Genomic DNA, 13,637 nt, shown 5'->3' with positions numbered 1-13,637 from the left:
ATTACATAGCCCGAAAGGCATCACAAGGTACTCAAACAGTCCGTATCTGGTTTTGAATGCCGTCTTCCATTCATCCCCCTTACGGATTCAAATTAAATTATATGCTCCCTTTAAGTCCAACTTTGTAAAGAAAGAAGCTCCACGCACCTGTTCGATAAGTTCAGGAATAAGAGGCAAAGGATAACGATCCTTTATAGTAATGGCATTTAATTGTCTGAAATCAATGATAGGCCTAAGACTCGAATCCTTATTGCGGACAAAAAAGAGTCCAGCAGCAGTGGAGGAAGTAGAAGGTCGGATGAATCCTTTTGCCAAGTTCACATCCAGGTACTCCTTTAGATGAGAGAGTTCATCCTGTGAAAGAGGATAAACATGACCAAAAGGCAGCTTGCTATTAGGGAGTAGGTCGATACAACAATCATAGTCCCTATGGGGAGGTAGCATTTGAGCGTTTTTTTCAAGGAAAACCTCCGATAAATCCTGATAACACTTGGGTATAATGTTATCCGGCACTACAGACAGGATCCTATCATATGTGGGGAGATTACATGTCGTTTTACAATAGGGAGAAGAGAAGGCTAACGTTCTCGTTTTCCAATCGATGATTGGTTGATGTATGTGTAACCAGGGAAGTCCCAAAATGATTGGGAAATGTGGTGAAGTTAATACATCAAAGGTGGTGGTCTCCACATGAGACCCGTCAGCAGTTAAAAGGAGTGCCTGTGTTTGACTGGTGATAGGACCAGAGGATAAAGGGGTACCGTTAATAAAACTAACGGAAACAGGTTTGGGTTTTGAAACAATAGGTATTTTATTAAGGGAGACGAAACAAATGTCAATGTAGTTTCCACAAGATCCTGTGTCGATCATAGCCTTAGTGGTGATCCTAGTTTGGTCCCACTGCAATGTTAAATGAACAAAAAGATAAGGATTAGAAAAGGAAGTTGTAAGTCCCCCTAGTAAGACGTTTGAACACTCACCCTCTTTTCTGCGGACAAGGGGACAGCCGCTTATCAAATGATCCGGGTATGCGCAGTACATGCAGAGATGTTCGGTTTTCCTCCTGGCACGTTCAGAAAAGGACAGAGGTGGGCGTATCATTCCTACTTCCATAGGAGTAGGGTCAGCAGGCAACATCCGAGAAGGACTGGGAAATGGTGAGCCCATCTTCTCAGCCTTTCTTTCTCGTAGTCGTCTGTCAATATTGATACTGGTCTGTATCAGTCCCTCTAGAGTGCCAGGTAAATCCGCTCGGGCGAGCTCGTCTTTTACGGCCTCAGATAGGCCGAGTCTGAACTGCGTTCGTAAAGATGTGTCGTTCCACCCTGAATCAGGGGACCATCTTTTAAAATTTGCCACGAAATCTTCAACAGGTCTCCTCCCTTGTTTTAAGGCCCTTAATTGGGTATCAGCAGTACTCTGCTTATTGGGGTCTTCATACAAAGTAGCAAGTTGTGCTAGGAACAAAGGGTAGGAATTGAGGAGTGGGTCATCCTTCTCAAAGAGAGCGTCTGCCCAGGCCCGGGGTTCACCCGTCAAATAGGAGATAGTGGTGCAAACCTTAATTTGGTCAGTGGTGTAGGTTAGAGGTTTTAATAGAAAAAGCAATCGGCATGCGTTTTTAAATTCACGGAATTTGCTCCGATCACCCGAAAACACTAAAGGAGGGTTTATCTTAGGTTCACGGGGCTGAGCAGTAGGAAGCTGTGCAAGACGGCCAACCTGCTGTCTCAAGGCCTGATTTTCGTTTTGTACCTCTGTAAGCGCAAGGATCAATGCATCTACTTGCTGTTTTAATTGTAATACATGAGTGGGTAATTCTGCTGAATCGATATTTTTTTTTAAGGCTCGTTCAATCTGTAACGTTCATGCGTTTTTGTTTAGTGGATGGATTTACAGCTGCAGAATTATTACACTCAGTATCCATATAGAGATCTGTTGAACAACATATCCAACTCTCAGGACTTCATCATAGTGCACAGCCTGTATACAAATTACATATACTCAATCAGATGTATAGCTGGAGGGATAGAATATATGAGAAGTATAGATGAGAGACAGGCAATTGTATAGTGGGCACTTAGGAGTAATAAGGAGAGTTGCAGGTGGTAATAATAGGCAGATAGGTTCTGATGTCAAGTATAATGCAGATGGTAAGAGGACACAGATGGAGTATACTTCAGACAGAGTAACCTAGTGCAAGGATAGTGTAGGTAGTCCCAAGAGCTAACAGTCTTATGCAGATGATAGGAGATAGATAGATATAGATAGTCCTGGTAGTTGCAGTAGATGACAGTAGGAGTGCAGTTAGTAAGGAATCCCCTGTGGGGTACTTATCACATAGATAGGTTAGTAAGGATAGAGTCCAATGGTGAGAGGTGATCCCGTAGCGAGGTACGGATCAGCAGCGAGGTTCCGGTTTCAGTTCAGCAAAGGGAAATGCCAGCAGCTCTGACTTCACAGGAGAAGGTGCGGTGAACATGTGGTTTGAACGAGCAATGAGTGAGAGAAAACCGGCGATTGAAATAGCCGCTCATAGCGGCGCTCGGCAATGATGTCATCCGGTCTTAAAGGTATATGCGTCTCTTGTGTAACAAGATGAGACGCAATTAGAAAAGGAGAAATATATGGAACAAGGGTACCAGCGGTACCAGAACATTACAGCCTGTCAGTTTTTTCAGTCGGAACCTGATCGGATGCTCCATGCAACCCTATGAAGCAGCGGAAGTCAGCGGAGACATCTCAGCTGACACCTGCTGCTTTCTGATCCTGTCCGTGAAATCCAGACACATGGAAACCCTATTTTCCATCCGCCTGGAGGATCGGATAGGATCAGATAGGATTGGATGAAAACGGACAGTCGGTCTGTTTTCATCGGATCTCCCATAGAAGAGAGCGGGGTCTGTCTCTGCAAAGTAAGCGGAGAAGGACCTGTCATCTGCCTGCTCAGCGAGGATCGGCGGATGGATCCCCACTGAGCAAAACGGAGTCCCCCGGCGGAAAGCCCATGTAAAAGGACCCTTACATATCCCATCCAGTTTTATGTGCCATTGTAATGAGATAATAAGTGGGGTTGATTTACTTAAGCCCCGTACACACGAGTCGAAATTCGGCCGGGAATTTTCGTCCGACGACCGATCTGACGATTTTCGGCTTGTTAGTATGATGCTTCCGACAACGGACTCCGACTTTTCGGGCGAAAAAAATTCCGGTGTGAAGGCTATAAAATGTTTGTCCTCCGTCAAAACACGTCCGATTTTCGTGCAGTCAGTGCAGATTTCGACAGGGAAAAATCTTATGAGCAAGACTGGGCATGCTCAGAAATTAAAGAACACAAAGAAAGCAAACCAACACATGACATCACTTCTGAAGTAGAATTCTGCCGTGCGGGAAAATTCGTGTGCAGTCTAGAGCACATTCCAACCAACAGACACCACTCTGGACAAAAGATGGACGACCGGTCGGCGGAAATTCGTTGCGTGTGTACCAGGCTTAAAACTAGAGAGTGCAAAACTTGGTGCAGCTGTGCATGGTAGCCAATCAGCTTCTAACTTCAGCTTGTTCAGTTAAAGCAGGCATGTCTAACCTGTGGCCCGGGGGCCGCATGCGGCCCAGAACCGCAGGCAATGCGGCCCACTGCCCCCTGACAATCGTTTTTTTTTTTTTGCTGGGGAGGAAGGAAGTTGAGTATGGGGCACGGCCACAGCGTTTTCCAACTAACTGTAGACAGAGGCCACCTTGGAGGGGAAGGGAGGGGATCGTCCTCTAGTTGTGTTGAATTAGTGCTTGGGGGGGCGGCGGCACGGGAAGGGCACAGTGGCATCTTATTGCTTATCTACCTTAACTATAGTATCTATTTTATATGCGGCCCGAGAAAATTTCTCTACATTCAATGTGGCCCAGAGAAGCCAAAAGGTTGGACACCCATGAGTTAAAGGATAAGTTCACCTTTGGGAACATGTTACATGTTCCACCCCTTTTTTAAGCCTAGTTCACACCAGAGAGTTTTTCAGCTCGTAAAACGCTCATCTCTGAAGTCTCAAAACGCTCAACAAGCAAAATCCCATTCATTTCAATGGCCCATATGAGCGTTTTGTCACCCGAAGCTAAACGCTTCAAAAAAGTACATGAGCTTCTTTTTTGGCAGATTACAAGCACTTTTGTTAGGTGTCAATTAGGGATCGACCGATTATCGGCAATGCCGATATATTGGGGGCTGATATGCACTTTCGCGGATATATTGGAATCGGTCCCTGAGGTTACAGATATTGCCGATATTTCGGGAAAGTGCTTGTACCAGGGTGATGCCTGTAGCTAGAGGCATCACCCCGATACCGGCGTCCATAGCCGATGATCGCCTGTCTTGTAATGACAACTGATGCGGCTGAGAAGCCGCGCTCGGCTGTCATTACAAGGAGCGGGAGGGGACGCCCCTCCCGCCGCCTTCCGTGGCTCGCCCAGGTCTTCCGTACCACCAGGAGACCTGGGCAACCATCCTGCACGGCCGCCGAAGACCGGATCAAAGCCTCATTAAACTCTGATCAGGTCTCCATGTAAAAAACCGGAAGTGATGTCATGACATCACTTCCGGGTACTCTGCGCCAAATTAAAAAAAAAAATTACAGCATTCAAAACAGCCAAACTTGGCGTTTTGAATGGTTTTAAGTGCAAAGGAGATCCCCCTGATCCCTCCACAACAGTACCTGTCATTAAAAAAGCAAATGTTTTAAATGTACAAAAATATCGGCCAATATCGGCCGATACTGATATTCAATGCCCAAAATATCGGTATCGGCTTTAAAAAATGATATCGGTTGATCACTAGTGTCAATGCCTGCCTCCAAACACCTGTAAAAAATGGCTGGAAAAGTGCCCGTAAAATCGCCTGAAAAATGCTCGAAAAAATGCCTGAAAACGATACGCTCAGGTGTGAATGGAGCCTAAAGCCCCGTACACACGATCAGATTATCGAAAGATCTGTCGACCGTTTTTTGTGGCATGCTAGTTTGATGTGGAAAGTGAAGAGGTTTTTTTCATACGAATTTTCCCGTACGACAGAATTCTACTTCAGAAGTGATGTCATGTGTTGGATTGCTTTGTATGTGTTCTTTCGTCTCTGAGCATGCCTAGTCTTACTCTTAAGATTTTTTTCCGTCAAAATCTGTACTAATGAGACGAAAATCGGACATTGTATTACGGAGGACAAACATTTTATAGCCTGCACATCAGGATTTTGTCAGCCGAAAAGTCGGAGTTGGCTGTCGAAAGCACCATACTAACAATCCGAAAATCGGCAGATCGGTCGTCGGACGAATTTTCCCTACAGATTTTCTTAACGTGTGTACGGGCCTTTAGGGTGGAAAATTTAATATGTTCCCAATGCTGCAGCTGCCGCCTACTGCCCCCCACCCCCACCCTTGTGGCAGCTGTAGGGGAAGAAGTTTCCCATACAAGCTGTCACTGTTTAACCACTTAAGCCCCGGAAGGTTTACCCCCTTCATGACCAGGCCATTTTTTGCGATACTGCAGTGCGTTATTTTAACTGACAATTGTGCGGACGTGCGACACTGTACCCAAATAAAATGTATGTCCTTTTTTTCCCATAAATAGACCTTTCTATTGGTGGTATTTGATCACTCCTGTGGTTTTTATTTTATGCGCTATAAAACAAACAAACAAAAAAAAAAAGACAAGTTTGAAAAAAAAAAAAAAAAACAGTATTTTTTACTTTAAGTAATAAAAAATGTATCCAATAAAAAAAATGTACAGAATCAAATTTCTTCATCAATTTAGGCCAATATGTATTCTGCTATATATTTTTGGTAAAAAAAATCCCAATAAGCATATACTGATAGGTTTGTGCAAGTTATAATATTTACAAACTATGGGATATTTTTATGGAATTTTTATTTATTTATTTTTTACTAGTAATGGCAGCGATCAGCAATTTTTAGCGGGACTCAGACAAATTGGACATCTAACTGACACTTTTTGGGGACGAGTGACACCAATACAGTGATCAGTGGTTAAAAAAATGCACTCTCACTGTACTAATGACACTGGCTGTGAAGTGGTTAACATCAGGGGCAATCGGAGGGTTAAGTGTGCTCCTAGGCCTAGGGAGTGCTCTCTAACTGTGTGAGGGATGGCTTAACTGGAGGAAGACAGAGATCCGTGTTCCTGCTTTGCAGAAACACACAAGATCTCCATCTTCCTCCCTACCAGAATAGCGGTCTGCCTTGTTTACATAGGCAGACCGCATATCTGTCTCTCCTGTGAACGATCGGCAGGTCCAGGTGGACATTTAGTCTGCTGGACCCGCTGATTGGCTCCCCATATGTCCAATCACAGCTAGAGCGGGTCGCCGGTGGCACGCGCGCGCTCCAGACCCTGTGCACAAAATCACATATAGGTACGTGATTTTGCGCAGGAGGGCTGTCCTGCCACAGTATATCTGTGTAGGGTGGTCCATAAGTGGTTAAAAGGTCCGGCGACATCATTCAGACACACAACTTTGTGTGTGTGAATGAATTACAAACCCCGACATTCTTAGTGGCTGTCGGCTTGTAGTTCTCAATGAACTACCATGGCGCTGTGGGCCGCTGTGGAGCACAGTGTTAGTTCATTGAATGTTCCAGTCAGGGAGTATCGGCTTACCTGTATGGGATATATGGGTAAGCGGATACACTGACAGTGTGCAGGAGACCTGCATAGGATCAGCGATCTACTGATCACCGGTGCAATGTTTTCCAGGCTCCTGCATCAAAAAATAATAAATACACATATTTTTACCTTTAAAAAAAATGTGCATTTATTATTATTTTTTTTTTTTTAAAAGCGAACTTATCCTTTAAAGTCATTGTAAAGTTAGTTTAAAAAAAAATATAAAAAAATAACTAACATGTTATACTTACCTCCTCTGACTGTGCAGTTTGCTTTGCACAGGGCAGCCCGGATCCTCCTCTTCTCGGGTCCCTCGTTGCTGCTCTTGGCCCCTCCCTCCTGTCGAGTGCCCCCACAGAAAGCAGCTTGCTATGGGGGCACCCGAGCCAAGCTGCAGCTCCGTGTGTCCATTCAGACACGGAGCTGCAGTTCGGCCCTGCCCCCTCTCTCTCCTGATTGGCTAACTGATTTTGATAGCCGTGGGTGCCAATGGCGCCCCAGCTATTTCTCAGCCAATCAGGAGGGAGAGTCCCAGATAGCCGAGGGACTCGTGGACATCGCTGGTCAGATAAGTATTAGGGGGGCTGCTTACACCTGGAAGGTTTTGTACCTTAAGGGCTCTTTCACACGGGCGGTCCGATCAAATCCACCTGTCAGTTTTTTAGGCGGATCTGATCGGATCCTCCATGCAGCTCTATGGGGCAGCGGATGTCAGCGGAGACACCTCTGCTGACACCCGCTGCCATCCGCATCCGATCCTGTGCTGAAATCTGGACGGATGGAAACCCTATTTTTCCATCCGTTCAGTAATCGGAGCGGAGCGGATCTGATGAGAGCGGACAAGGGGTCCGCTCTCCTCCGATCCCCCATAGAGGGCAGCGGGTGCTGAGACACCTCCCTCTCCGCTCTGCAAGCGGAGACGGAGCTGTCATCCGCCCGGCTCAGCGGGGATCGCGGATCGATCCCCGCTGAGCAACACGGATCCGCCTGCGGAGGCGGACCGTGTGAAAGAAGCCTAATGCATAGAATGCATTAAGATAAATCACCTTCTGACTTTCCAACTCCTTAACCTCTTACCAACCACCCGCCTCATATATACTGCAGCAAGCTGGCTCGGCTGCGCAAATCGCCGTACCTATACGGCGATCCGCGGAAGTGATCCTGGGGATGCGCGCTCCCCATTAGCCAGCAGGGAAGCTGATTCACGGGCCGGCAGCCGTGATTGCCACCAGGCACCCGCGATCACTACCCATGGAAAGAGAACAGCAGTCTGCTGTTGTAAACACAGCAGACTGTTGTTCTCTCAGGAATCAGCACAGAGCACCTGTGATCCTCCTATTTAGGATCACAGGTCTCTGTGTTGATTCCACAAGCCCATCACCTCACAGTTAGAAAACACCCCCTAGGCTCACACTTAATCCTTTGATCGCCCCTGAGTTAACCCCTTCCCTGCCAGTGTCATTATTACAGTAACAGTGCATATTTTTAGCACTGATTACTGTAGTAATGTCACTGGTCCCCCCAAAAATGTCAGTTAGGTGTCCGAGCTGTCTGCCGCAATGTTGGAGTCCCACTAAAAATCGCAGATCGCCGCCATTACTAGTAAAAAAGTAAATAAATAAATAAAAATTACATAAATCTTTCCCGTAGTTTGTAGACGTGATAACTTTTGCGCAAACCAATCAATATACACTTATTGGGTTTTTTTTTTTACCAAAAATATGTAGCAGAATACGAATTGGCCTAAAATTATGAAAACATTTTATGCTTAAAGTAAATCAACCGTGGAGGTTGGCCCATGCCCCAAAAATGTATGCAAAAACAAAGTATAGAGAAAGTAGGGGTTTTTGTGGCCAGTTTTATGTTTACATTTTTTTTATTGGGAATGTTATATAGCAGAATGAAAAATATTGTTTATTTTTTTTTTAGAATTGTTGCTCTTATTGTTTATAAAAAAAAAAAAAAAAATTGCACAGGTGATCAAATACCACCAAAAGAAAGCTATATTTGTGGGATAAAGGACATTCATTTTATTTGGGTACAGCGTTGCACGACTGCGCAATTGTCCGTTAAAGTAATGCAGTGCCGAATCGCAAAAAATGGCCTGGTCATTAACCACTTTACCCCCAGCCACTGTGCTGCTACTGCGGCAGAGTGGCTCGTTCCCGTCCAGCGACGTAGACCTACGTCGCTGGACTCCTCCCCCTGTAGGCGGCGCTCGCGCGCCGCCGGAGGCGCGCTCCCGCTGTTTTCAGTCACAGCGGGAGTCGGGCCAGGGGAGGAGCAGCGGTGATCGCCGCTGCTCTGCCCCGATCATCTGGGAATCCAGTTTGGAGATCCGCCCGCCTGTGTAAACAGAGCGGGCGGATCTCCTAAGTGACAGGGACTGACAGATCGGAGTGTTCAGCATAGCTGAACATCCGATCTGTCCTTCTGTCACTCAGTCACCTCCCCCACCACATGTCAGTAAGCACCAGGCATACATTAACCCCTCCCTCTCCAATAAAATTAACCCCTTCTCTGCCAGTGTCATTTTTACAGTAACAGTGCATATTTATAGCACTGATTAATATAGAAATGTCACTGGTACCCCCAAAAGTGTCAAAAATGTCAGTCAAGGGTCCGATCTGTCCGCCGCAATGTCGCAGTCCCGCAAAAAAAATCGCAGATTGCCGCCATTACGCGTTAAAAAAAACACCAAAAATGACAGAAATCTTTCCCGTAGTTAGTAAACGCAATAACTTTTGCGCAAACCAATCAAAATACGCTTATCGTGATTTTTTTTTTACCAAACATAGGTAGCAGAAAACAAATTGGCCAAAAATTTTTAAAAAATTTGATTTTTACATTTTTTTGGGGGGGAATTTCATATAAAAAAATTTAAAAAATATTATTTTTTTCAAAATAAACGCTCTCTTTTTGTTTATAGCGCAAAAAGTAAAAAGCGCACAGGTGATCAAATACCACCAAAAGAAAGCTCTGTTTGCGGGAAAAAAAATAACATAAATTTCGTTTGGGTATGGCGTCGCACGACCGCGCAATTGTCAGTTAAAGTCGCACAGCGCCGAATCGCAAAAAGTGGCCTGGACGTAAGACTGCAAAATCCTCCGGTGGTAAAGTGGTTAAGGGGGTAAAACCTAATGGTCAAGAAGTGGTTAAAAGTCAATCTTTGTCTAATGGACAGCAAGTAGAAGATTCTGCCTGGCACATGACCCAAATTTTATGAAATTTTTTTTTGGAAACCTCTGTGGTCATAGATCATTAAGCAAGACAATTTTAAATACTGACATTGAAAACTCAGTCCCTCTTTTACTTACATGCAATGTGGATGAGTAGAAGCAGAGGTAGCATCCTGAAAAGTGCCTTTCCAACACACCGTCTGTCCTTTCACCTCTCTGTCCCAGACAATGATGGCACTGATCAGACTCTGGATAGATATAAGGGAAAAACAGGACAAAGATCAACAGAATGAATTCTCCTGAATTCTAACTATGTGTTGCTAAATGCTAAAATAAACATTTCACAACTTTTTGCTGTATACTTTGGGTTAAGCAAAGAAAGACAAGGTACATTTTTCTTCTAGGGACTTTGTTATGTGATGCAAAAGCCACATCCACCATCGTCCAGCATGTCTTCTCCATCTCAAAGTGTCCCTCTTTCTAAGATTCTGGGTTTGGAAGGTATGCATGAGAGTATGAGATTTTAGCAGGGCTGGGAGAAGCCGCAAGAGAGGCAGCGGACCAGGGTGCAGGGAAAGGGGGCGCTGCTTATCTAGAACCCCACTGCATGCACACACCAGATTGGTGGAGGCTAACTATTGAAACGTGGACTTCCCTTCACTGGGCCATGGCTTTCTGTTTGCTTTAACAGCTACTGCTTACACATTGTATGTGAAATAAACGATCAAGCGCCCAGGACGTCAGTGGTGTGGCTACTACTCACTCTGGGAATAAGTATTTGCTGCTAATAGGCTGCAAAAAATTGCATAAGCATGAGTCAAAAAATGATCAGCGCAATACTAAAAATTCCCCAGAAGATATCTAGTTTTATTATTATTATTATTTTTTTTTTTTTATTATTTATATAGAATTGTTTAACATCGCTTTATAGCCTTGCTTCATACATTTGGAGTCTTTACGGGACACACTAAAAGGAATGACAGAAAGGAATGCCCATAGACTTTAACATGAAGATGGAATGCCTATAGAGAAAAATGGAACAAATTGGAATGCCCATAGACAACAATGGTAAAAAAAATTAAATTAGCGACAGAACCTTTAGACCCCGTTCACACTGGGGCGACCTGTCAGGCGACCTGGTCGCCTGACAGGTCGCCGTAGGTTGCCTGGCATAGAGAAGCTGTGGACCCGTTCTAATAGGAGCCACACAAGTCGCTCCGACTTAGAAAAAGGGCCTGGAGCTTCTTTGGGGCGACCTGGATCGACCTGCATTGACTTCAATGTTATGAAGTCCGTGCCGGCCGCTCCGAGGTCGCGGTGCGAGCTGCGCGCCGCGACCTGTGAGGTCGCCCCGGGAAGTCGGATCGCCCCAGTGTGAACGGGGCCTTAGACATATCAACTAAATATTTAATAAACATACTTTTTAATATCAGTGGCGATGTTAAATTTTCAGATTAGGTGGGATTATTATTGTTTTTTTTTTTTTAATGACAAAGGTGAATGACAAAAGGGAATGCCCATAGAGTGTAATGGGAAGCAAAATATAAACTCATTTGCAGGCAAATATGAGAAGCTCAGCAATTTATTCTTTCCCACAGGTGTTCCCCAAGTAGAGTAGCAGATTGTAAGATTGAGATTATTTGGGATTATAGCTGTTTTCTATGGAATGACATAAAAATGATAGAAAGGAATAACACTAGAGAATAATGGGAAGCAAATTGTGACCTGGAGTCAAAACCATTAGACATATCAAAGCAATCTTTAGCAGATATTCTCTCCACGTTCAGAGATAAGATTGATTTTGAAGTGGGATTAGCATTGTTTTCTAGGGAATGGCAAGGGTGAATGACAGAAGGGAATGCCCATAGAGTATAATGGGCAGTGGCGGCTGGTGCGCAAAAAGAAAAATGTAATAGGTATTGCTTCACAGCAAAAAACGCGGTAAAAAATTGCATGACTTTGAGGTCATGGTACGGGCATGGCACAGGTGATGGTATAGGCATGTCACAGGTCATGGCACAGGTGATGGTATAGGCATGTCACAGGTCATGGCACAGGTGATGGTATAGGCATGGCACAGGTCATGGCACAGGTGATGGTACAAGCATGGCACAGATGATGGTACAGGCATTGCACAGGTGATGGTATGGGCATGGCACAGGTCATGGTACAGGCATGGCACAGGTCATGGTAAGGGCATGTCACAGGTCATGGTAAGGGCATGGCACAGGTCATGGTAAGGGCATGGCACAGGTCATGTCACAGGTCATGGTAAGGGCATGGCACAGGTCATGGTAAGGGCATGGCATCGCACTGCAGCGGCTTCAATCACTGTTCACTTACCTGCTCTCCTGGGCTGGCTTGCTGACTCGCTGACTCGACTCCTGTCCTGTGACTCCACACTCTGCGAGACATCCATGGCGCGCTGCCCCTCTCTCTTCGCTCTGAGGGCTCTGACGGCGGGAAGCTGACAGAGTCGGACTGACGCACACACCGGCACCGCCCCCAACGACGTCAGCCGAGATGTCCTGAATGATTGGTCCAGGCTGGAGTCTGGACCAATCACAGCCAGGACAGGACTAGTGGGGAGTGTCGGAGCGCATTGCTCTGCGCCCCGGTGACCCCCTAGAACGTCCACCAATCGGCGCCTCTTCCTGGCACCACGTGGGATGCCAAACTCCACCCCCCCCCCCATAGCCAGCAATAGGTCCGGCGCCCCATAGTGGACTTTATATGGTAATTATTTTTTTTTCTTTGAAGATGATTGAGGGGGGGGGGGGGCGGCGCCCCTGCGCCACCTATCGACCGGCCGCCACTGGTAATGGGAAGCAAAATATAAACTCATTTGCAGGCAAATATGAGAAGCTCAGCAATTTATTCTTTCCCACAGGTGTTCCCCAAGTAGAGTAGCAGATTGTAAAATTGAAATTATTTGGGATTATAGCTGTTTTCTATGGATTGACATAAAAATGATCCCAAGTTTTGACTCCGGGTCACAATTTGCTTCCCTTTATTCTCTATTGGCATTTCCTTCTATCATTTTTATGTCATTCCATAGAAAACAGCCATAATCCCAAATAATTTCAATCTTACAATCTGCTAAAATTCCCCCCCCCCCCCCCCCCCGCTGCTCTCATGAGTTCCTCCTGCTCACCTCCGCATGACTGCTATCTCGTGTAATTAGAGAAGGCCAGCAGGAGGAAGCAATGAGAGCAGTGGGGGGACACAGGAGGTCAACACTTCTGGAAGTGTCAGTTTCTCGAGGACAGAAAAATATTTCTACTGAACTCTGTGACTTTCTAGTGGTGTGAGCAGCAGGAAAGGTAGGTATCCCCTCTCTTATTATACAGATATGCCTGTTTAGGACACATTTATGTCATGACAGGGCCACTTTAAAGTAGATCTAAATCAATTTCAAACTTTCATATATACCTCACAATCCTGGAGAAAGAGGCACATTTTGGGATGGTGAAGACATGTTGGATGAAGGTGTGGCGACATTGGATATTGTGTGTGACTTAAAGGGAAAAGGTTAAATAGAACCTGAGTCTACCTATAATATAGACTGGTACCCACAAAATACCCCCAATTACTGTGCCATGAGTGAGAGATTCATAGACCTACATTTACCTTAAAGTGCCCCCCCCCCCCAACCACCTTATAGACTTGACTACCTAAAAACATTCTATCTAAAAGTAATAACGTTTGTAGTACTTACCTGCTTTCTCCTCCTTCCACAGGTTCCCAAGTGTAGCACCCTCCTAGGTAGGTACTAGAGAGTGCATAGTTTTTTTG

The 13,637-nt window shown here is 45.3% G+C and overlaps 1 protein-coding gene across 1 annotated transcript in view; it reads right to left on the bottom strand.

Annotated features, from left to right (window-relative positions):
• LOC309559769 (complement factor B-like) overlaps positions 1-10,101 on the bottom strand; it is a 190,574-nt gene extending 180,473 nt beyond the window's left edge. The window contains exon 1 of the mRNA XM_082263204.1: positions 9,981-10,101. Within this exon, the coding sequence (XP_082119330.1) occupies positions 9,981-10,014 (34 nt within the window). The 5' untranslated portion in view covers positions 10,015-10,101. The remainder of the gene's footprint in view (positions 1-9,980) is intronic.
• Between the last annotated feature and the right edge of the window lie 3,536 nt (positions 10,102-13,637).

This window comes from Pelophylax lessonae, assembly GCF_965119305.1.
Source record: "Pelophylax lessonae genome assembly, chromosome: 7".
NCBI lineage: Eukaryota > Metazoa > Chordata > Amphibia > Anura > Ranidae > Pelophylax > Pelophylax lessonae.
The sequence above is the reverse complement of the archived record's forward strand: the minus strand, read 5'-3'. Positions and strand labels throughout refer to the sequence as shown.